At 34.5% G+C, this 20,881-nt stretch overlaps 3 protein-coding genes and 1 pseudogene across 14 annotated transcripts; 2 read left to right on the top strand and 2 right to left on the bottom strand.

Moving 5' to 3' along the window:
* Nucleotides 1-386: 386 nt before the first annotated feature.
* On the bottom strand, nt 387-4,143 carry LOC133704517 (uncharacterized). 2 transcript variants are annotated; one of them, XM_062129361.1, is made up of 6 exons: nt 3,785-4,143; nt 3,308-3,403; nt 2,976-3,029; nt 2,450-2,546; nt 1,011-1,073; nt 387-923 (listed from the first exon to the last, which is right to left on the bottom strand). In XM_062129361.1, the coding sequence occupies exons 1-6, from the start codon at nt 4,046-4,048 to the stop codon at nt 730-732; spliced, it is 768 nt and encodes a 255-aa protein (XP_061985345.1). In that variant the 5' UTR covers nt 4,049-4,143; the 3' UTR covers nt 387-729. The 2 variants fall into 2 exon arrangements, with proteins under 2 accessions (XP_061985345.1, XP_061985344.1); XM_062129360.1 differs by having other exon boundaries at nt 2,976-3,194; nt 3,785-4,141.
* A 1,805-nt stretch (nt 4,144-5,948) lies between these two features.
* LOC133705113 (KH domain-containing protein At4g18375-like) lies at nt 5,949-11,013 on the top strand. 11 transcript variants are annotated; one of them, XR_009844198.1, is made up of 9 exons: nt 5,954-6,188; nt 6,405-7,060; nt 7,467-7,868; nt 7,959-8,213; nt 8,365-8,631; nt 8,751-8,815; nt 8,988-9,063; nt 10,171-10,209; nt 10,756-11,013. XR_009844198.1 is itself a non-coding variant. In XM_062130217.1 (8 exons), the coding sequence occupies exons 2-7, from the start codon at nt 6,461-6,463 to the stop codon at nt 9,034-9,036; spliced, it is 1,638 nt and encodes a 545-aa protein (XP_061986201.1). In that variant the 5' UTR covers nt 5,954-6,188; nt 6,405-6,460; the 3' UTR covers nt 9,037-9,063; nt 10,756-11,013. The 11 variants fall into 11 exon arrangements, 8 of the variants coding, with proteins under 8 accessions (XP_061986203.1, XP_061986201.1, XP_061986200.1 ...); XR_009844196.1 differs by having other exon boundaries at nt 8,988-10,080; XR_009844197.1 differs by having other exon boundaries at nt 8,988-10,080; nt 10,171-11,013.
* A 4,630-nt stretch (nt 11,014-15,643) lies between these two features.
* LOC133704319 (casparian strip membrane protein 5) lies at nt 15,644-18,972 on the top strand. The gene is made up of 4 exons (XM_062129116.1): nt 15,644-15,806; nt 17,916-18,173; nt 18,270-18,393; nt 18,486-18,972. The coding sequence occupies exons 2-4, from the start codon at nt 17,950-17,952 to the stop codon at nt 18,699-18,701; spliced, it is 564 nt and encodes a 187-aa protein (XP_061985100.1). The 5' UTR covers nt 15,644-15,806; nt 17,916-17,949; the 3' UTR covers nt 18,702-18,972.
* A 344-nt stretch (nt 18,973-19,316) lies between these two features.
* On the bottom strand, nt 19,317-20,034 carry LOC133704588 (photosynthetic NDH subunit of lumenal location 2, chloroplastic-like; annotated as a pseudogene).
* Nucleotides 20,035-20,881: the final 847 nt, after the last annotated feature.

Below are 20,881 nucleotides of genomic sequence, written 5' to 3'. Positions count from 1 at the left end.
TAACTGTATTCTTGTATAGTCAATATCATTGGCTAATTACAATGGTTAAATCATAAATGAAGTAATTTTCTCCTGCTACCTCTCACAGCGAGAAAGTGGACCGCTTGGTTGAGAACCGAGAAAGCAATTTTCACTCTCTCAAAAAACAAAAACAAAAAAAACCACCAACGAAAGTTTAATAACAATATCGATTAAGCTAAAATGATTATTCAACGGAAAAGAACAGTGCTAGTTTGCTTAAAATTTCTTTCCAAAATAATTCTAAAAGAAACCTTAATGTCTGGATCAAGGTATAAACTGGTGTGCCCAGTTATTCAATGGATCATCATGAGTTTTTTAAAGAGAATATTCAGTAAGATTAGCTTTACGCTATAAGAAGATGAATATTTCTGCTGCATGGTTCGACTGTGATATAACACCAAGAAAATAAATTGTTGAATACAAATGGGTTCCAGCAGACTAAACAATGGGATGTACATGTGCCTCTTAAGAATTAAACTTGCTGACAAACACAAGCAATCCACAAATGCATTTGCAGGTTAACCTTGTTCTAGAAACGTCATTGTCTCAAGTACATTTGCTGTATTTTAATGTTAAATATTTGGTGGCCATCAAATTCGTTATTGTGTTCACTCTTAATATATATATATATATATATATATATATATATATATATATATATATATATATATATATATATATATTTGTAATAGATGTTCCCCCTTAATGTTACTTGCTGGCTATTCCATACACATGGGGATTTATAATCAAGGCATTAGGCAGGAAAGCCATGCTTAAATCGACAGATGAGAAACCAGCTTTAAGAATTTCCTTTCCTGTATCCCTAGATAGGTGACAACCATCAGCAACTGTCTGTTGTAATGGATCGAGGGCACTTTGCAGGAGTCTAAGAATTGTTCCATCTGCATAAACCAGCAACATTAATAACAAATATTTAACGAGATCAACCAAGCTCACCAACGTTTACTTGGAAGTTTAGCCCACGAGACCTTTTGCAGCCACATGCTCCACAAATAGGTAAAGCCCACCAGGTTTAAGCACTCTCTTTACCTCTGCACACAAAGGTTCCAGTTTAATAATGTACCTCACACAGAGAAAAACTTGGTGCTGGGTATACCATTCTTCGCTTTTTTGGCTGGACTGAAATTTGCAGTCGCAAACTAGTTCTAGCACAGAAACATGCAAGCAATAAGATCGACCCCGACAAGTTATAAGCTCTGACCTCCAGAGAGGACTTTAAGGTCATTTCGGCTTTTCATGAAGCAGAACACTTTTCAGTCACCACAGACTCTCACACAACAAGTTACAATTTTAACAACTAAAATTTCAAAATGTAGGGGCATTGCTACCGTTTCATGTTTTTGGTTTTTTGTTCTTGTAAAAAAAAAAAAAACTAGCTCTTTTTTATTATTTATAGTTGTTTAACTACTATTTATTTTTTAATAAAGGTATGTGAAAAAAATTATGCAGATTTTATGATGATTAAAGAAATATAAAAATATGTTATTAGGTAGAATACAAAACATATAATATGATATATACATGATGATTGTTGATATGATAATAGCATGCTGGTAAATATCATTATAGTAATAAAAAATTTAACAAAAATTGTTAGTTTATTAGTAAAATTTGAAAAGTAGAGTAAGTGATGATGATACCGTAGAGATTACTAATAATACTGACAAATTTTTAATATGTTTGTGAAGTTTTTTTTTTATTAATATGAGTGTTTGGATCAGCTTGCGCGTACCTCGACTAATCCTACGAGTCCTGAAACTAACGACCATGTAAACCTTCAATGGCTCTGAAATTTGTGGGACTTAAACTGATGATCTCTAGAGAGCAAATTTAGAATCTGACCAGTTAAATTATAACTTTTAAAATTAAAATTTTAAATTTCCTGATAATAATAATAGCGTAGAGTTAATGATGATAATTATAACATCAAAATATAAGATAATGGATGAAGAAATGATAATTATGATAATAATGTGATTGTGATTATAATTTTAAGATGATATAACTGATAAAATGAATGATATGATACAAATATAACATACTACACATAAAATATAAAAAAGGAAAATAATTAAAATTTTATTATTATTTTTAGAAACGGTTTTTTTAAAATTATTAAGAAAATACAACAATTTTAGAAAACCGGAAACAACAATAATTCCAAACATCACCATAACTGCTAGATTCTAGTTTAGGAAGTTGTATAAGCGGAAAGTTTAGGGTAATAATTGTTTTTTAAAGTATTTTTTATTTAAAAATATATAAAAATAATATTTTTTATTTTTTAAAAATAATTTTCAACTTAAAAAAAAATTAAAAACAAATTTTTTAAAAAAATATCACGAAACACGAGCGCGAGAAAAATCTGTTTATTGTGAGGAACCAAAAGCATGTTTAATCCAATTACCTTGTAGTGTCTGGCCCACTTCTTCAACGGAGCAGAGTACAAGAGTTCCCACGACAGCATCAACAGAAGCATCATTTAATGGTATAGCTTCCCCAACCTGCATGCAATCAAGGCTTTCAAAATCGATGGAGAGCAGTGCAACAACTTTCAATTTTGATATTACGTTAATCTCAACAAGCAAGTAATCACTCAGGAAACAAATGATAAAATCAGTTGATGACCCGCGCCCATAATGGCAAAGAGAGTAAGAGACTAAAGAGTAAGCTAATGATTTAAAGCAGCAGCTTCACACATAAAATCATGGAGTTTTCATCTGTACTGATGTCTAAACATGTATTAAAGGCTACAGAGGAAATTGATAGTCTTATAGCACGATCACATAAACACCTGACTTGAAGGCTATCGATGTTAATATTGCTAACAATATTAAACCATGGTAATGAACTTTCCATTTTGTAGTAAATTAAGTCAAATATACAGAAATTTAGTAGAATTGATAGTACTGTCAGAGCAGAAACATGCATACTGCTTGTATAAATTCAAAGTTTGAAAGTGGTAGACCAGCAGCCACTGCTGATTCCTGCGCAAATTTTTCCATCTTTGTGTTAGGATCCACACCGTAAACCTGGATATCAGCACTATTGGCATAATATTTGAGGTTAGGACCAGTGCCTATGCCAATCTCCAACACTTTCTGGGCCTTTCCTCTCAAATTAGTAAAAAGCTGTGTCTTGTAAACAGCAACCTTACCCGCCAAAAAATAACAATAAAGGAAAGGGGAAAGGAATGTCATCAAATGGAGGCCTGAATACATAATCCTTACAAGAAAAAAAATTGTTTAACAAGAGTTCCACTAACCTCTGCTTCATAGGGTTCCACGGTAGAATTTAATACAGATGCATAAAATTCATCGTACCAATCTGGTCTTGGAGGGTGGACTCTATTTAACACTGTCTGCAATATGTTTTCCGTGTCACCTAATTACTCCCACTGTGTTCTCACACAATAAAATCAACAATGACAGCAATATCTCAATTCTGGCCTCTAGTTTGGTGTTGGCCAACCAATACAATCAATAACATTTTTACAATGGTTAATTTCTGCTTCTATTTGGCAAACATTACAGGCAGTTTGACAATATAATTGGATTCTCAGAGTGTGATACATTTTTGAGTTTGCCGAACTCAGAATTTTCATCTGTGAAGTTAATCTTTCAACGTTACAAGGTTGAATACAAATGAAACATAACTGAGAGTGAATTGGCATCCAGGATATCTCTGTGATCACCATTCTATAGTGTATGCTTTTGGAGAAAATTAAGATAGGCAGGCATACCTTGTAACGAGGCTGTAAATTATCAGAAGCGATTGAAGGACATACAGGAAATAAAGCGGTAGACGCTGCTTCAAGAAAATGTCTTCTTCCACACGTGCAAGATCTGCTGCTGGCACGTAATAGCTCCCCATTGTTTTCTTCTGATCTTCCTGAGCTGTCTGGTTGATTCAAAAAGGGTGTGATTGTTGGAGTTGAAGTTTCATGAGAAGAGCTGCTGCAGGGAGTGGTGAAGCTGAAGGTGAAGAGGGAGGACTGAAGGCTCATCCTCACAGGAGGGGCCGGTATATACTCAGTTTGCGGTGGAAATTAATGTCATATATGAATTTAAACATGAGAAATAATTATCGTGTTATCCTGAGTGCAATGGAAGATATTTCATACAATGGGCCACTTAAGATATTATTATATATAAAAAAAGAAAGGAAGAAAGGAAATGGACCACTTGATCCCTAGATCCATGTGTGTGTTAGGACAAGAAAAATGTGATTAATGTAATTTTCTTTAGTTATTTAATTTTTTAATGAAAAAATAAATGAAAATTTTTATATGAAAAATATCATTTCAATTTTTGACAAGTACTTGGGGCAGATTTTTTTATTGATTATTATTTCTAAGAGCTATTAATTTGGTAAATATTTAAAGATATTTCAATTATATGTTTTAAGAGATTAAACAAACTAATTAAATTATAATTGATCGAGCTTCCGAACATACAATTATTCACACTTTAATCAAATATCTAATTAATAGCTATTCAAACTTTTTTACTTATAAATTATTCCAAATAATTTATTAAAGTCTAAAAAAAATAGTAGAAAACATACATTTTTTCTATTAGATTTAGTTTTTTTTTCTTTTTAATTTCAATTTTCAATATTAAATATATTGGAAGATAGTTTCATAATTATTTTTAATTTAATTTTTATAAATTTACTCTATTTTCACAATCTAAATCTAAATCGTGAGTTTAATAAGTTAACTTGAACTAATTTGAATTATTTTTTTACATTATTTTTATAATTGAAATTTTTATTTCATTATCCAAGAATGAGTTGATTGAAAATTAATTTTTTTAATTTATTTATTTTCTATGAAGTTATTATGATCTCATAATCTGGGTCACATGTTCGATAGGTTGGCTCGGGTTGACTCGATTTATTTTTTGGATCCTTTTTTTAAACAAATATTTTTTTTCAATCCCGCCCTTCAATAACTCATTTTTATTTTTTTTAGTATTTTATTTTTTTTATCCTTCAATATTAAGTTATTTGAGAATTAGACTTCATAATTTTGTTTTATATGGAGTTGTCCCGGTCTCATTGATTTAGTTTTTTTCTTGATTTTTTTGGTTATTGAATCTATGGCAAATGAAGCTTCATGAAAGTTTTGTTTGTTTTTTTAAAAGTTATTATAATCTCACAATCAAAGTTGTTTGTCTAGCAGGTTAATTCAAATTGTTTTTTTTATAATTGATTATTTTTTTAATCTCATCATTTGATTTTTAATTTGTTAGGGTATGAGTTTTGTAATTTTTTTATTTATTTTTTATAAGTTTATCAAAATTACAGATTTAATAGGTTAACTAAGATTGATTCAATATATCATCTTTTTAATATTTTTTTAAAAATAATTATGTAGTATATCATTTTATATATTTTTTTTAAATATTATTTAATATACATTGTATTTTGAATTTATGATTAGATTTTTTTCTCTGGAAACATGTCATCAACATCCTGATAATCTTTATATATTAAAAAAATTAATACGACATGCGTATCGTAGCAGGAGCCAATAATCCAGCGAGTATCTAAAGCGGTTCAGCAACTGTGGTGGTCGGAATTGCCTTGATAGTTGTGCCAGTGCTTGACTCACTCGCTTGACTTGCTAAACAGAATAATACAACTTCATCTACCTATTTATAATTTCCAACAGGAGCATTAAAATAATAAAAAAATTGGTGTGCTTCGCTACTTATCCTGTACTGCCAAACAAAAAATCCACATATCAGAAGAACGACGGTCAGCATTGTGAGATTATTTTTTAAAATATTTTTTATTTAAAAATATATTAAAATAATATATATTTTTTTATTTTTGAAAATTTATTTTATATCAACACAATACATTTAAAATTATACAAAAAACTATTTTAAAAAAAAAACAATCGCAAAAACAATATCAGTAATGTCTTGGTAAAGGGTTCTCGCAAAAGATTCTGGACAACCCCTAGAATCCAATGCTCTGCTTGCCATTACATGTTGTTACATAGTCATATCTGGCCCCCCTCTTCCCTCACTCTCTCGCACGCGCGCACTTTTCAAAACCCTTTTTATCCTTTCCACCGCAAAACAAATCGAAGAAAACAAGCACAACACTCTCTCTCAATCTTCTTCGCATCCCGTGTTAGTTTCTTTCTCTCAATCCCCTCTTCCATTAAATTTCCTTTATTTATCATTTATCTATGTTGCATAATTGTTGTTGTTGTTGTTATAAAACTGTTATTTAATCAAATCCCAGATCTGTCATTATCATTTAAGACACATACTTGTTTATCTTAATCACAAAAAAAACTGTTTTTTTTTCTTTTTAATTTTTAGTTGGTTTTTATGTGTTTGCAGTTAAAGGGTTGCTCTCTCTCTTTTTTCTTTTTTGTTTTTTTTTGCTGCTAATAATAATGGATGGTCAAAGGAATGACCATGGCAAAAGATCACAGCATTCACAATCTGATTATGGTGGGGGTAAAAGAAGAAACCCTGGAGACGACCCTTCTGACCAGCATACTGTTACCAATGAAGATACGGTCTATCGTTATTTATGTCCTTTAAGAAAGATTGGTAGTATTATTGGTAAAGGTGGAGAGATTGCTAAGCAATTAAGGGCGGATAGTAAGTCAAATATTAGGATCAGTGAGGCAATGCCGGGTTATGATGAGCGAGTTGTTACTATTTTTAGTTCCAGTGACGAAACTAATCTTTTTGAAGATACTGGTGAGTATGTTTGTCCTGCTCAAGATGCGCTTTTTATGGTTCACGATAGGGTTATTGCCGAGGACTTGAATAATGCTGCTGCTGCTGAGGAGGAGGAGGAGGATAGGTTTGGGGAGGTGCAGCAAGTTACTGTGAGAATGCTTGTGCCCACGGATCAAATTGGTTGTGTTATTGGGAAAGGTGGACAAGTTATTCAGAATATAAGGAGTGAGACTCGTGCGCAGATTCGGATTACCAAGGATGAGCATTTACCTCCTTTGGCTCTGAGTACTGATGAGCTTCTCCTGGTAAGGGTTTTCTTAAGCTATAGTAGTTTCTGCTATTGTATCATACTGGAACTTATATTCTTGTCGAGCTTTGTTTAAAACAAGAATGCTACAAAAGATTGAACCTGTGTGCTTGCAATGTTGATAGTGAAGCTGTCTGCATTTAATTTATATTAGAAACATGTTTTCTTTTTGTGATATTTTCACAATCCAGTGTTGTGTCGACCAATGATAAGAGTTGAATAATTGGCTGCGTACTTTCCTTTTCATGTCTTAAAAAGCAACACAATTACATAAATCCTGAACCAAAATTCTAGGGTTAGTTAGTTCAGCTCAATCATGCTTTTCAAGATGAATTGCTTTTTCAGAAGTAGCTGTTGGATAGTGATATATTTACCGAGAGCAGTGAACTTTTGGCACAATACAGATACATGGAGAACCTTCTGTTGTGAGAAAGGCACTTTACCAAGTGGCAACACGGCTTCATGAGAATCCATCTCGGTCACAGCACTTGCTATTGTCTTCTTCAGCCAACACATATCAATCTGGTGGCATGTTTGTCACTGCAAATGCTGGAGCCCCTCTTTTGGGTCTATATGGCAATTATAAAGGTAGTTGGTCATCATCCTTTTACCCGGACCAGAGAGATGAAGCTTCTGCAAAAGATTTTTCTCTTCGTTTAGTTTGTCCCATTGCAAACATCGGAGGTGTGATTGGGAAAGGTGGCGGAATCATCAAACAAATTCGACAGGAATCCAGGGCTTCTATTAAAGTTGATAGCTCAGGGGCTGAAGGAAATGATTGCATAATATTTATATCAGCAAAGGAGGTCAGCATTAACCAGCTCTCTATGGTTTTCATTGTGAAGTAATCTTGATGGGATTCCACACTGTTGATGATCTAATCATTTATCCTGCAGTTCTTTGAAGATCAATCTCCAACCATGAATGCAGCACTGCGCATGCAACCACGATGCAGTGAAAAAACTGAAAAGGAATCAGGTGATTCTGTAATCACCACCCGTCTGCTTGTGGGAAGATCACAAATTGGATGTCTTATGGGGAAAGGTGGGGCAATTATTTCAGAAATGAGGAATCTAACAAGGGCAAACATCCGGATTATTTCCGAAGACAATCTTCCCAAGGTTGCTGGTGAAGATGATGAGATGGTGCAGGTGAATGTTTATAATGTTTTGTGTAAAAAATTGTTTTGAACCTGCTAGGTGTGTGTGCATGTTTTGCTTAATTTTTCTTTTTTCTTTTCAAGGGCATAATTGGTCCATCCTTTGTAATGCCATGGGAATTATGTTTTTTAATGCTGACCAGATCACCGGAAGCCTTGAAGTTGCTAGTAATGCTCTTTTACAAGTGATTTTAAGGTTGAAAGCCAATATATTTGGAAGAGACGGAGCACTAACTACATTTCCACCAGCTCTTCCGTACATTCCTGTGTCACTAGATACATCAGATGGTCCAAAATATGGGAGCCGAGACAGACAATCACGTGGGCGCGGATACTCTTCTTCATCTAGTGGATATGGTTCTCATGATGTGAACCCAAGTGATAATTATGGAAGTAATGGAGGTCCGCTGGTATGCTTATCTTTGCATAGTGTGTGTGTGGAGGGAACTTATTTTTGGATATTAATGGATTGGTAACCATGCCTAAGTTGTTATTGCCTCTTAGAAGTTTTATGTGATTGTCCATTCAGATTGGTGGTGAAGGCAGTTATGGAGCATACGGTGGCTTCTCATCTGGTCGTTCTAGTGGTGCTGGGTAAGGTTTCTTTCGTTTGAAACTTTATCACTCAAGTTTTTAGTTCAATTCTGGTGCAATTTATTACTGTTTTATTATTCTATTTTTTTTAAATGAAATGTATTTGGAGATCTTCATCTGTTGTCAATTTTGATAATCTCTTCCATGCCTGATTTTTAACTTCTATTACCAGGTTATCTGGTAAGAACCCTGTTTCCCAAAGAAAAAAACATGGGTATTAGTCCTGTATTCTATTCCAGGGCCAACAGGTAGATAATTTCTCCATCCTCTACTTGCTTATCCTTATGATTCAATAAGTATGCTGGTTTCTGTTTTCTTTGCAATTGAAGAGGACATTACTACACATTGATGTCTAACCCGGCCATCCTAGTTTTAGAATTCTAATTCACCTTTTTGCCTCTGTTGCCTTCCCTGTACAATCTAAACAGCAGTGATCTACAAATCCTGATGCCGCCCTTTGCCCTTTGACGAAGCCTTCAGCCTAAGTCATAAAAGATCAGATGAACAGGCTTTGACAAAACTATGCTTCACCTTATCCCACCTTCAGATGCTTTATTTTGGATATCTGTTGATGTAATTCACCATTCAATCATTTGTGAACCTTGACACCAGTAACTAGCAAAGCTTATATATCTTGCTCCAGATGTTACATGCCATCAGCATGCTTATCTGCAATGATGATATGATGTATTTCTATGTAAAAGATTTGTGATTGGCACTCGTGTATTTTTGTCATTAATATAACGAGGGAGATTTTTATAACTGAATTCTGAAAGCATATGGTTGTATTGGTTTTTAATCTGTGGGTTTACAGATCATGGCAAGGTCTTGGAAAACTTTAGGTTGCTGTAATTTGGATTTTACCATATCAGTCTTGGCGAAGACATTCTTTTATTTCAATTTTCTTTTCTTTTCTTTTCTTTTTTTTAATTTGCATTTGTAATTTCTTTGTGGCCAATGGTTTGCCATTACCTTTATGCAGAGAGGGAACTTTTGGATTTCTTCTATTTATTCAAAAATTGATTTCTTCTTTAATATTTTGCATCTCTATTTTTCATGTCAATTGGTAGGCTGGAAATACTGATATGAAAATGTTCTAATATTTCAAATTGCTTTCAAGGCACATCTCTTGATGGTCTGTGTTCAGGTTTGTTTCATAAGCTGTGGGAAATCACAATTAGTTTAGCTGGGAGGTAGTTGCACACATCCCTCTTCTAGCTGATTCACAAATTGCTGGCATGGTGAAGGTGAAATCAGCTTGAGGGGTAGGCATATTCTATACATTGCATCTTAGTGTTCATGGCCATTAGCCTTGGATGGATGTGTTGAAGTCCTTTGTGCAATTAATGTGGCAGGTTTGATGCATCAACTATTTTCATTTGCATCACCAGCAGGTATGTTTCTTTGCTCCTGGTTTTCAGTAAGCAGGATGTTTGTACAGGTCATGACCTGGCTGCCTTATTGGTAATTAGTTAGCTGGTTGCTGTTGTATAACAATGCAAGAACACAAAGAAAGTCAGGCATGATATCATTGTCTGTTTGATGCCCAGCAATTTAAAATTGGTTAAGTAGGTTTTCCCAATACTAATAAAACTAGATGCTATTTCCACGTTCTTTTATGGCACTGGTATTCAATCTCATCTCGTCTATGGAGACAGACTCAAGAAACAAGTGAGATTGCCTTATTTTTGGATGTGTTCACTGGTATGGTTACCGTGTTGAGCGATCATCACTTTTGAACATAGAAATCCACTAAATTATGTATGTATACCTGTTTTTTCTGGTATAGTTATATACCTATGTTTTCATTATGCCTCGTTTCTTAATTTTCTTGTGGAAGCACTCTCATCGAACTTTGATTTGTTGTTTTATATAATGTTTCAGCATAGTAGATGGTATCTGATTCTTGGTTGTTCTACTTTCTTACCTCTCCAATGCAGTTAAATATGAGTGTGCATGTGGGATTCTTGATGTGGCTGGGACTATTGGAGTCAAATTTGAGTAATCGATTTGATAGTGCAGTGCATTCAATTATCTGGAAAACTAATGTGTAGTAATTAATTTGTGTTTTGCTTATATTGTGAAGGGTGAAGAATGCTTTCTGCTGCCGAACTCCTGAATAGTTTCTCTTCTTTAATGGCCTGTAATATCTTTTAGAGGTAGGATTTTGTCATGAATAAGATTTTTGTATTAGCTGATGATTTTGTCTTCCCTGTTGAATAGCTCTACCTTCCCTCCCGATTTTTTCCCTCGATCAACGTTGTTCACAACAATGTTAGCAAACTTGGATTAACCGTATCCGGTTTGTGGCTGTTGTTGAACACTAGTGTTTGTGTCCCTAAAAAAACACAAGCACGCGCACACAAAAACACGTTCCCGTTATTATGGTCAATTTTCTGTTTTTTCCTCTTTTTTTTTATCGGGTTCTTTACAAAATCCTTGATGGGATTTGTTGTGTTGGTTTTCATAACACGGGGACCAAACTTTAGCTGCGTTAAAATTTCAGTAATCTTAATATTTTCAGCCCGTCGAAATTCGTGTTTTTATTAGAGCATCTCTCCTAATAAAATATGGCTTTTTAAATAGTGTAAACGTTGTTTTTATTTATTTATTATTTTCTTATGTGCACTTTAATGGTAAGAAACCATTTAGAAGAGCTATTTGTAATTTAATATATAATTATTTTAACAACTTAATATTGCCCAAATGAATTGATGGATCTAAAGTCATCCAGATGATTTTTAATAACTCAATATAAAAAAATAAAATTGATTTATTATATTGCAATTATGGCAACCTCAGTTTTCGAGGATATTGCCAAATTTCAATCTGAGATAGGTCAATGAATATAGCATGGCCCTTTTCATAAAATTTAAATGAGGAAATATCTACGCTACTGATCTACTGTGTCGACTGGGGAATATTTTTCAAGTCGTCAACAGAAAGCATGCAATACCTGAAGTTTTGGGCGGAGAGCTTCAGATGGTCCTTCAGGTTCTTGAGCTCCTTGCTGTTGAACAAGTTGAATGACGGAACAAAGACAACAATAAACGGCAAACTCAACACTAGAGCTATAATAAATGACAGCCATCGAACTTGTAGAAAAATAAAAATATTCAAATGACTACTTACTACCAGTGCCCAATCAGCAGAGGAAAAAAAAAGCATGTTCAAGAGCAGGCCCAGTCAAACGCTCGCCTGCTAGGAGACAAGATTAGCCCATTTAGATTGTAAGGGTTGGTAAAGAGTTTCCAGGCCTGCTAAATGATGGGAGAGCAGGAAAAAGAAGAGAACCACCCTTCATCGATCGCCATGTCTGGTATTTTTAACAACATTAATTTCATTAACCTACTGAACTGAACCAGACAAATGTTCATCTCATTACATTTTAACATAGGGTCAGATATATATTTTCTTCCAGTAGTTTTTAAACTACAGAGATGGCATATAATTTATTTTTTCTTAAAAAAACACTTGCAGGTGGTATTTTCAAGCTAACTTGTATTTATGTGACAAGAGTAAATATATTTTCATGTAAACTTTTTTCAATCTAATATAAGAACGATTCTAATTTGTTAATATCAAGCTTTTATTTCCAGTCTTGATTTCTACAACCAAATCTTGCAATTCTTCTCTTCAATTACTAGATAGCAGCTATTGGCACCTGTGGTGGGTTGATCAGTGTGGAAGTGAAGGTCTTTCAACATGGCAGAAAAGACGAGAGCTAGGGATTTGAAGCGCATGGAGGAATCACTGGAGACTTTGACCAAGGTAGTCTCTGAACTTACTAACCAACAATTTCAGCTCTTGAAATAACAGAGTTCTTTGAATTCTACATATGATGGTATTGCTAATAGGTATAATCAAGAGTTTTCTGATATCAGGGAATTGATTGAAGGAATTAATTTGCAATATATTGAGACAATGCGGGTTAGACAATATGGAGTTAATAGACGTGCTCATGGAGATGTTAATGGGGTGGTTATTGTTTTACAATGGCCTGAGTATGTTGAGGCTTTAATGGCTAATTTTAGAAAGATGGTTGTAAGTGATCCTATGGCTGGGCTCATTTATCCAAAACAGAAAGGAGATGTTAGTTCTTCATTTCGCAAGTTTATTTCTGTAGTGAATCGTCTTTCTGCGCCCGAGGAATATGTAATGTTGATTCTTAGGCAACATGGAGCCTGAGCCCTGAGTTACAGATACCAGCTAGAATGTTCGATCCAAAAACTTTTTAACAAGCCTTTCTCTAGCCAAACTTTAAGAACTTACCCCCAACCTTCATTTAGATCCTAAATCATTGCCCAAATCACACCATTTCTCCATGACCAAAACTAATTCATTCTTTCCAAACAAAACCAATTTGAACATTTCTAGACCTGTACCCACCAATAACCAATTTAAACTTCCTAGTCCTGTTGCCGATAACAACCAAAAAGGATCTATTTCCTTTACCACCACAATTCCAAAAGGGTAATTCGGTTTTCAGAACTAGAAGGGTACCTAGTCCTAGAGAAAATGCGAAAGGGAAAATGCTGCTATTGTGAGGAAAAATATACCCTGATCATCTTCACCGGTGTAAAGGGAGACAGTTGTTCTTGTTAGAAGTTGATGAATTAAGTATGGTGAATCAGAAGTGATCTTGTCGACCATTTAGTAGGACAGCGGGGAAATGAATGTTGGAAGTGGTGATTTGTACCGATTTCTGTCAATGCCATGTTTGGAGATGGCTCATATAGGACCATGAAGGTTTTGGGAACTGGTGGCTCTGAAAAATATTTGTGTTAAGGTGGCTAGTGGTGCTAAGGTTATGTGCACCCAAATGTGGAAGAACTTCAAATGTAAAATGCAAGGAAAATGGTTTCACATTGATGTGTATATTCTGACTTTGGGATCTTATGATGTCATTTTGGATGCTCAATGCTTGTATGAACTAGGTAACATTGTGTGGAATTTCAAGGAGTTATGGATGAAATTTGTTCTTAATGGTGAGAAATTTTAAGCTAAGACGAAATTTGTCTTGCATTTTGTATACTCTTCTTCCTCTGTATTTCTTCTGGATTCTTTCCTCAGAAAAAATAATTCTCGTAATGTTCATTGATTTCATGCAAAGTGTTTTCAACTTAATAAAAGAACGATTCTGATTTGTTGATATCAAGCTTTTATTTTCAGTTTTGATTTCTATAACCAAAGCTTGCAATTCTTCTCTTCAATTACCGGAAACTTTCACTCCCCATCCTTTTCTTTTAAAATAAACGGAACTGCCATTACAATTTTGGTTGAATTTCTCGGATGGAGTGATTTTATCCCTGCAACAGCTGAAACTTGAAAGAAAGGGAGTGTTGCACGGCTGGACGCTTGGACCTCAAGAGGAGGCAAGAAGAGGGGGAGTGCTGCGCTGATTTCTCTGCTCAAGATGGGAAAGGGAAACCATTCTGCCGAAGCTGGTACAAAAAAGAATCCTAAGCTCATGTCATCCTATAACTAATTAACCATAGTCCTTGTTCACGAGATCAGTGCTGCCCTGTCAGGCTGTCTTTCCCTTGTTCCATTAACGTCACGCACTCACACTTCTGTCTGAGTACCTAGTACTGAAGTCCATGTCTTTCCCTTCTTCGTCCTATCCTTCTCCCGTCCATTTCTATCTTACACAATGGGCATTAGTAACATGATGATTTTCTTAAGATTGAATCACATATTCATATAACACAAACTCATACCATAAAGACAGAGGGGGATTGTAGGGCAAACGTCTACATCTTTTCCTCCTCTGAACACTCTTGATATAGCAATAACAATAAAAATAAAAAAATCATGTAAAATATTGAAACAATTTGTTTGCTAGCCATGATCACTCACGATATACAAGTTCCCATGACCATATGACAACTCTTGACTTGTATGCGTGAACAACACAAATAGAAATGACCTGCGGTGTTGGTTTCTTTTATGGTTGGTGTAAGAACTATGAATGGTAATTGCTAAACATATGGGAATTCACCCCTCCAAAACAGCGACCTCCATGTGCAAGCCAAGCATTGCCTTCAAAAACTTTCTTGAATAGTGTGAATATGCCACCGAAATTGGTGAGTGAATCAGTTTCACTTCCTTATCCGAGCTTTGAAGCTGGCCAGTGATAAGGTTTTTGTTTTTCAAAACAATTTGAAAGCAGTAAAATCTTGTAGGTAGATATTGCTTTCTTCTCTAAGATATCATCACATCACGTGGTACATAAAATGAAAAATCACCACCACTAGGATATACTTTAACCTTATCATGTGATTATGGAGTAGATATGTCCATATCTCTGATCTTTAATTATCATCTCTTATCCTGTGACACCAGTCCCCTTGAAAACCATCAATTCAACTCCTGACGTCTCTCGCATCCCGTTGGTTGTTAGAAATAATATATGGGTATGAAGTTTGAGCTCCTCCATGCAATGATTGAATCAAAGAGTCCGATGCCTCAATGCAACACAATCATGTCATCTTAAAAACCAAAGCATTACTCATATTCTTGTGATACGATATCACTCAAATATATATATATATAGCTCTCTCCTCTGGTGCCATGGTCAGAGTTGCAATAATTCTTCTTTGAAAGAAGAACTAGATTTATTAATTCATCTAGGATCTTAACATGTGAAGATGAGATATCGTGGCGCAGCCAAGGATGACTTGCCGGCAAGCTCCTCACACGTATTTTGTTTCGAGTTTCATTGATGGCATTGCTACATCGATGTGACGTTCATCCCAAATTAAAAAAAAAACTTTAATTCCTTGATATATATATATATGATTTCGTATTTCAAACTTTTGGGCCATTGTCTGGTTGAAATGATCGGCAAGCTGTCCTTGGCTATGTCTCTATTTCACATTCACATGCTAGATCTACGATGATTACTATCGGCAATTGTGAAGTTCACATGGAGCAAAAGGTTGATGCGGTGATGGTCATATCAGCTACACAAGTCATATCAGCTACACAAGTAAGTTTCTCTCCTAATGATCTCTTGAGCTAATTTCTATATATTTTCAGGAACAAATCTTCTGTGTTTATCTATCTATATATATATATCGTTACTTATTAAGAAATATGGTGTTTTTTCGACTGATTATCATATTATAAAAAACAGAATCCAATTAATTATACACCTTCAATTTATAGAAAATATTATTAGATCTCAAAACTTCTCATTATTTGGGATTTTTATTAAACGAAATGTTTGGATTTAAGAATCTTTTACATCAATCAGATAACTGGAAATCGTCCTTCTACGTCGCACTTTAAAGTTGAATTTTCTCATTGTAATTATAAACACTATTTTACTTTTTAGACAGATTGTTCTTGGGTAGCACTGATCGACATGAAATTGGTTAAGGATGATCGATCCACATGAGTAGATAATTAGATTCTTCTTCACGGTAGGTTTGTTGCATTGAGTACCAGAAGTTTCCAACTTCTGCTTACACTTGGAGAACAGATCATGTAAAAGCAAAAGGTCTACTAAACTGTATACCTCAAATATGCTAACAATGATACTTATTAATTAGCGATTACAGTTGGTCTGACCAATTAACTTTTTTTATTTGAGATTTTTAAGATTTAAAGTTTGATTATGTAATGTTTTATAACTTATTTATTAATTCCTAAAGCACGACGTCTACGATTTTTCAAGGAAAGGGAAAATTCCACGTTCAATTTATTTTCTTTTCAAAGTCAAATGGGATATAATTATTAATTACAGTTCCAAATCCGAAAATTGGCAAGGCCCCGCCGGAAAGGCCACTGACTCGCACCTCCCTTGTAAATGCTATCTATTGAGAGATTTGAATACAAGACATCATAGCCTCCTCTCCTCACAACAGACAGTACTTGTTAGCCCTTGTATATTGTGAGAAAGTACAAGCCAGCGTAGCCCTTCCTTGCAAGCTACAATAGTTGGTTGAAGATGGGACTGTTTTCATGGATTTATGCGTATACACACTCATGAGCGCTGCTCTTGTATCACAGAAGGGACGAACATTGATGAAATTCTTGAGAACTTTTTACTAATTTCTAAGAGATAGGCTGTTTTATTTTTGTTGTTATACTTGTTTATACAATGCATAAAACGCTAAATAATTTAAAATAACTTTTAAAATTATTTTTATCCCATATAATATATTGTTTACATTTTATTTTGATCTTCGAAAACTTTAGGATTAATTAAAAATAAATCAATAGAAATTGATGAAATTGAAAATGATTAAATTACACTCCAATTCATCAAAATCAAATATTAGATTATTATATTTATTATCGTATTTATATCTTAACATTTGATTGTAATAATTTTCATCTATAATTAATGTTTAGCTTTATTTTAAAAGAAAATGGCAAACTAGTTGTTTTAAAGTTTGTTTATTTATGTGATCAACTTATTAACTGAAGGACATATTAGTAAATATCAAACATTTTCAACATTTTAATCTAATAACAATTCAAAGTTGTTCATTTATAAGAAATTTATAACAATTGTTTTTGTAGATGCGCACGATCAATTTATTAATTGAATGAAATAATTGATACGAATGTTAAAAAAATGGTTGAATAATTTATTTGAAGAAAATCAATATATAAATGGCTAGCTGCTAAGGTCGGCATATTTGACTTGCATTCTTGGAATTAGGATTATTTTTTTGTTTTTGGAGATCCTAGGGATCAAATAGAAGGAAAGCATTCTGGGCGCTTATATATATATATATGAACACGTACATTGAAAAACATAGAGAAATCAGTATTCATAAAGCTTTACTTTGGTTAGATCGTGTAGCCTGTCAGACGACAGTGACATCTACAATGAATGCTTAGGGAAGCAAAACGAAGCTACCTCATCAGCCTTGGCATACCTAATCGTACCTGCTGCAGTTGTTTCTTACCCTTGCGTCCATGGAGAAAATCCAGATTTGCTTGGGCGTGCTAATTCAATATTAAAATTAATATACCTTGCGTTACTTTTCCTCGCCTCTTAATCTGATGCTATTTGAGCTGAAATTAGAGCTATACAAAATCCCAGTTATAGCTGTTAACAGGGTGAGCCAAAAACGTACTGCAGGAGAAATTAAAGAGGGAAGATTCTCGGGTCAATCATGAAGGCAGAAGCAGTTGAATCAGGTGAAGCATCCACGATCATTGCAGCTCCAAAACGAGGGATTAATAGAGGGATCTCAATAGCAGACCTCATTTTAAGAGGTGTAGCGGCTATTGGGACTTTTGCAAGTGCTTTGACCATGGGAACTACTACTGAAACACTTACAATTTTCACACAACCCATCATGATCAGGGCTAAATATAATGATCTCCCCTCCCTAACGTAAGTCATTTCCATATCTTAAATATTCCTCGTATGCATGTTTCCAAAGTTTTCCATAACATAATAATCATGGACGTGGACATCCATGTCAAACAGGTTTTTTGTGATTGCAAATTCTATTGTATGTGGGTATCTTGTTCTTTCCATCCCCCTATCTATCTCCCACTTCATCAGGAGAGAAGCAAGAATCACCAGGATTATCTTGGTCATCCTTAATACGGTATGGCCACTTGTATTCTTAATTAGCGAGGATCAGTAGTTTTTGTATAATTTGAAGAAACTCACTTTCTAATGAATTTCAACCATGTAAAGGCAATGGTGGAACTTCTCACTGCTGGGGCTTCAGCTGCAACAGTCGTTGTATACTTGGCACACAAGGGGAATGCTAATGCAAATTGGTTGGCAATCTGTCAACAATTCAATAATTTCTGTGAGCGAATATCTGGATCTTTAATAGGCTCTTTTGCCTCAATAATTATGATTATGCTGATGATCATCGCGTCAGCTGTGGCTCTTTCGCGGCACTAATGAATTATAAATGCGATGCATGTATCCGTACTGTCATTAAGTCTCTGTTCTTAGATCATATGTATCTATATTTCTTGATTAGTATATTATAAGATGTTGTCACTGAAAATATCCAGAGCTTGTGTATTTGTGGTAAGAAACTAGGAGTGTGGTATTATACATGCATGTTATGTCCAGCCACTTGATAAATGCCTAACGGAGCCTACGACTACAATTTATTGGAGGCATGAACATTTTTCACGATCGAAGCCTTGAATGCTTTTTCTCCAAACAGTTTCCTATCTTTCCACAATTATTTCTGTTTTTTTTTTCCTAGAACAAAGCACGTAACATTTTATTCGGGATCTCAAAACTTCAACAAAAGCAATATTGAAAATTATGGTTGAATATTCTAAATAACCGATTAAACTACTGCTGGATTTGTTTATGCAAGTGACGGTTGCGGCAGCATATCTAATTTAAAAACTAGAAGTGCTGGAATGTTTATAACTTGAACCTAGTTCCAATGTATATCCATCCAACTACATATGTCTGAACCCCAAGCTGCTGCAAAATATTATAGGTTACGACCATTCACTCTTGTCATGCAATAACAAAAATGAAAGAGAAGACAACTCGACAGGAAAGAACCAAGAGTTGATGGTCGTGCAGTGCAGAGCAATGTAACGTGGTACAGTAATTATTATTTTCAAAACTGAATTCGATGTGGTTAAAATAACCAGGCATTGAGTACAAAATCTAAGAGTACAGATCTTATGATAACATAATCTGGAGTTGTTCTAGCTAGCACATCATCATTCTTCCGCATCGTATACGTATCAAAGCACATACCCCGTCCATATTATCAACCAACTCATTAGCCTTTTTAACATTATCTTCCCGGCGACTCGAAGGCAAAGTAGATGAAGCATTTTTCAAATCTTTGGAAAGATATGCTTGTTTTTGCCCAATGTAATTAAAACATGACATATATACCTCCAAGCCATGCTCTCTAGCATGTCTCCAATACTATGTAGCCCCTCATCAGTTTGGCTGATTCTTACAACTGCATCTTCCGGTGATAAATGAAGCTGAAAAAAATGATCCCGTGATAATGAACGTGAACCCCAGTTCTCAGCTAGTGCTAGCGGCGGTCGTGCATGGTGCCATGTAGCTGCCCAAGTGCTAGTGAAATGGATAAAAATGTCATGATTTCCCCCTCTGTTGCTCACATTTTCTTGGGGTGAAATGATGCTTTGATTACTGGAATTGAGTGTTTGAATTGGTGCTTGTGGGGTTTATTGATGATGTTATGGGCATGGAGGAGAGTTGGGGTGTTAGTGAAGCTGCTCATGCGGAGTTTGGATAAAACGTGGAGGTGTTATTATTTCAATTTCTTAGGAAATGCAGGGAAGGGAGGAATTGTACGGATTTTGTGGTAGGTCGGCGTGCTGACCTCTTGCCCTCCACTTCAACCTGGACCGTCGTTATGAGGAAATTATCTTGAAAAGGAAAATTGTTCCTTTCCTGTTTCTTTTACCATAAAAACATATCCAATTAGAAGCCAGAAAGAATACACTCCGACCATTTACCTCTGGTGTTTTATTTTTATTTTTACCGTTAACTACTAAAATCCATGGTTTCTGATAATTAGAAGGTTTCGGAGGTGTAGTAATAATTATATTTTAAAGTATTGTATTTTTGGAAATATAGTAAAATAATATTTTTAATTTTTTAAAAATTATATATTTTTATTATCAATATATTAAAATAATAATTTTAAAATAAAATAAATATTTTTTTTCAAAATGAAAACAAACAAACTATTATTCACCTTTAGCATTGTTACTGTGGAAAACCAGCCGGAGGCAGAGGCATATGGCCAGTGGTTTCATATGGTCGAATTGAACTCCATTATCTTTTTTAATGATAAGATTAAGATCGGGTTTAATTTGCCACGTCAGCCAAATTGTTTGGTTTAATTAATCGTCTTTCTAGATGAGTGTATAATCCATTTTAAACTAAATATAATAAGTAATTAGTAATTACGGCATCTTCAACAGGTATGCTTCATCGAGAATAAACTAAAACTTTTAATTTGTACCACTGAGAGGTTGGTTCGCGTTGTCATCTCGCGCGGTGCAAGTTCCTTCAGCTTCTCAGAAACCTCACCAACCAATCGATAATTAGTTGACTTGACT

Source organism: Populus nigra, chromosome 10, assembly GCF_951802175.1.
Source record: "Populus nigra chromosome 10, ddPopNigr1.1, whole genome shotgun sequence".
Taxonomy (NCBI): Eukaryota; Viridiplantae; Streptophyta; class Magnoliopsida; order Malpighiales; family Salicaceae; genus Populus; species Populus nigra.
The sequence above is the reverse complement of the archived record's forward strand: the minus strand, read 5'-3'. Positions and strand labels throughout refer to the sequence as shown.

What these genes read in the sequence shown, in the direction of transcription:
- LOC133704319 (XM_062129116.1), top strand. Translation starts at nt 17,950, where the DNA reads ATGAAGGCAGAAGCAGTTGAATCAGGTGAAGCATCCACGATCATTGCA. An exon ending in AATGATCTCCCCTCCCTAAC is followed by an intron (nt 18,174 to 18,269) that starts GTAAGTCATTTC and finishes CATGTCAAACAG; the next exon opens with GTTTTTTGTGATTGCAAATT. An exon ending in TCTTGGTCATCCTTAATACG is followed by an intron (nt 18,394 to 18,485) that starts GTATGGCCACTT and finishes AACCATGTAAAG; the next exon opens with GCAATGGTGGAACTTCTCAC.
- LOC133705113 (XM_062130217.1), top strand. Translation starts at nt 6,461, where the DNA reads ATGGATGGTCAAAGGAATGACCATGGCAAAAGATCACAGCATTCACAA. An exon ending in GTACTGATGAGCTTCTCCTG is followed by an intron (nt 7,061 to 7,466) that starts GTAAGGGTTTTC and finishes GGCACAATACAG; the next exon opens with ATACATGGAGAACCTTCTGT. An exon ending in GAAGTAATGGAGGTCCGCTG is followed by an intron (nt 8,632 to 8,750) that starts GTATGCTTATCT and finishes TTGTCCATTCAG; the next exon opens with ATTGGTGGTGAAGGCAGTTA.
- LOC133704517 (XM_062129360.1), bottom strand. Translation starts at nt 4,048, where the DNA reads ATGAGCCTTCAGTCCTCCCTCTTCACCTTCAGCTTCACCACTCCCTGC. An exon ending in ATTTACAGCCTCGTTACAAG is followed by an intron (nt 3,404 to 3,784) that starts GTATGCCTGCCT and finishes AACATATTGCAG; the next exon opens with ACAGTGTTAAATAGAGTCCA. An exon ending in GGAGCATGTGGCTGCAAAAG is followed by an intron (nt 924 to 1,010) that starts GTCTCGTGGGCT and finishes TGGTTTATGCAG; the next exon opens with ATGGAACAATTCTTAGACTC.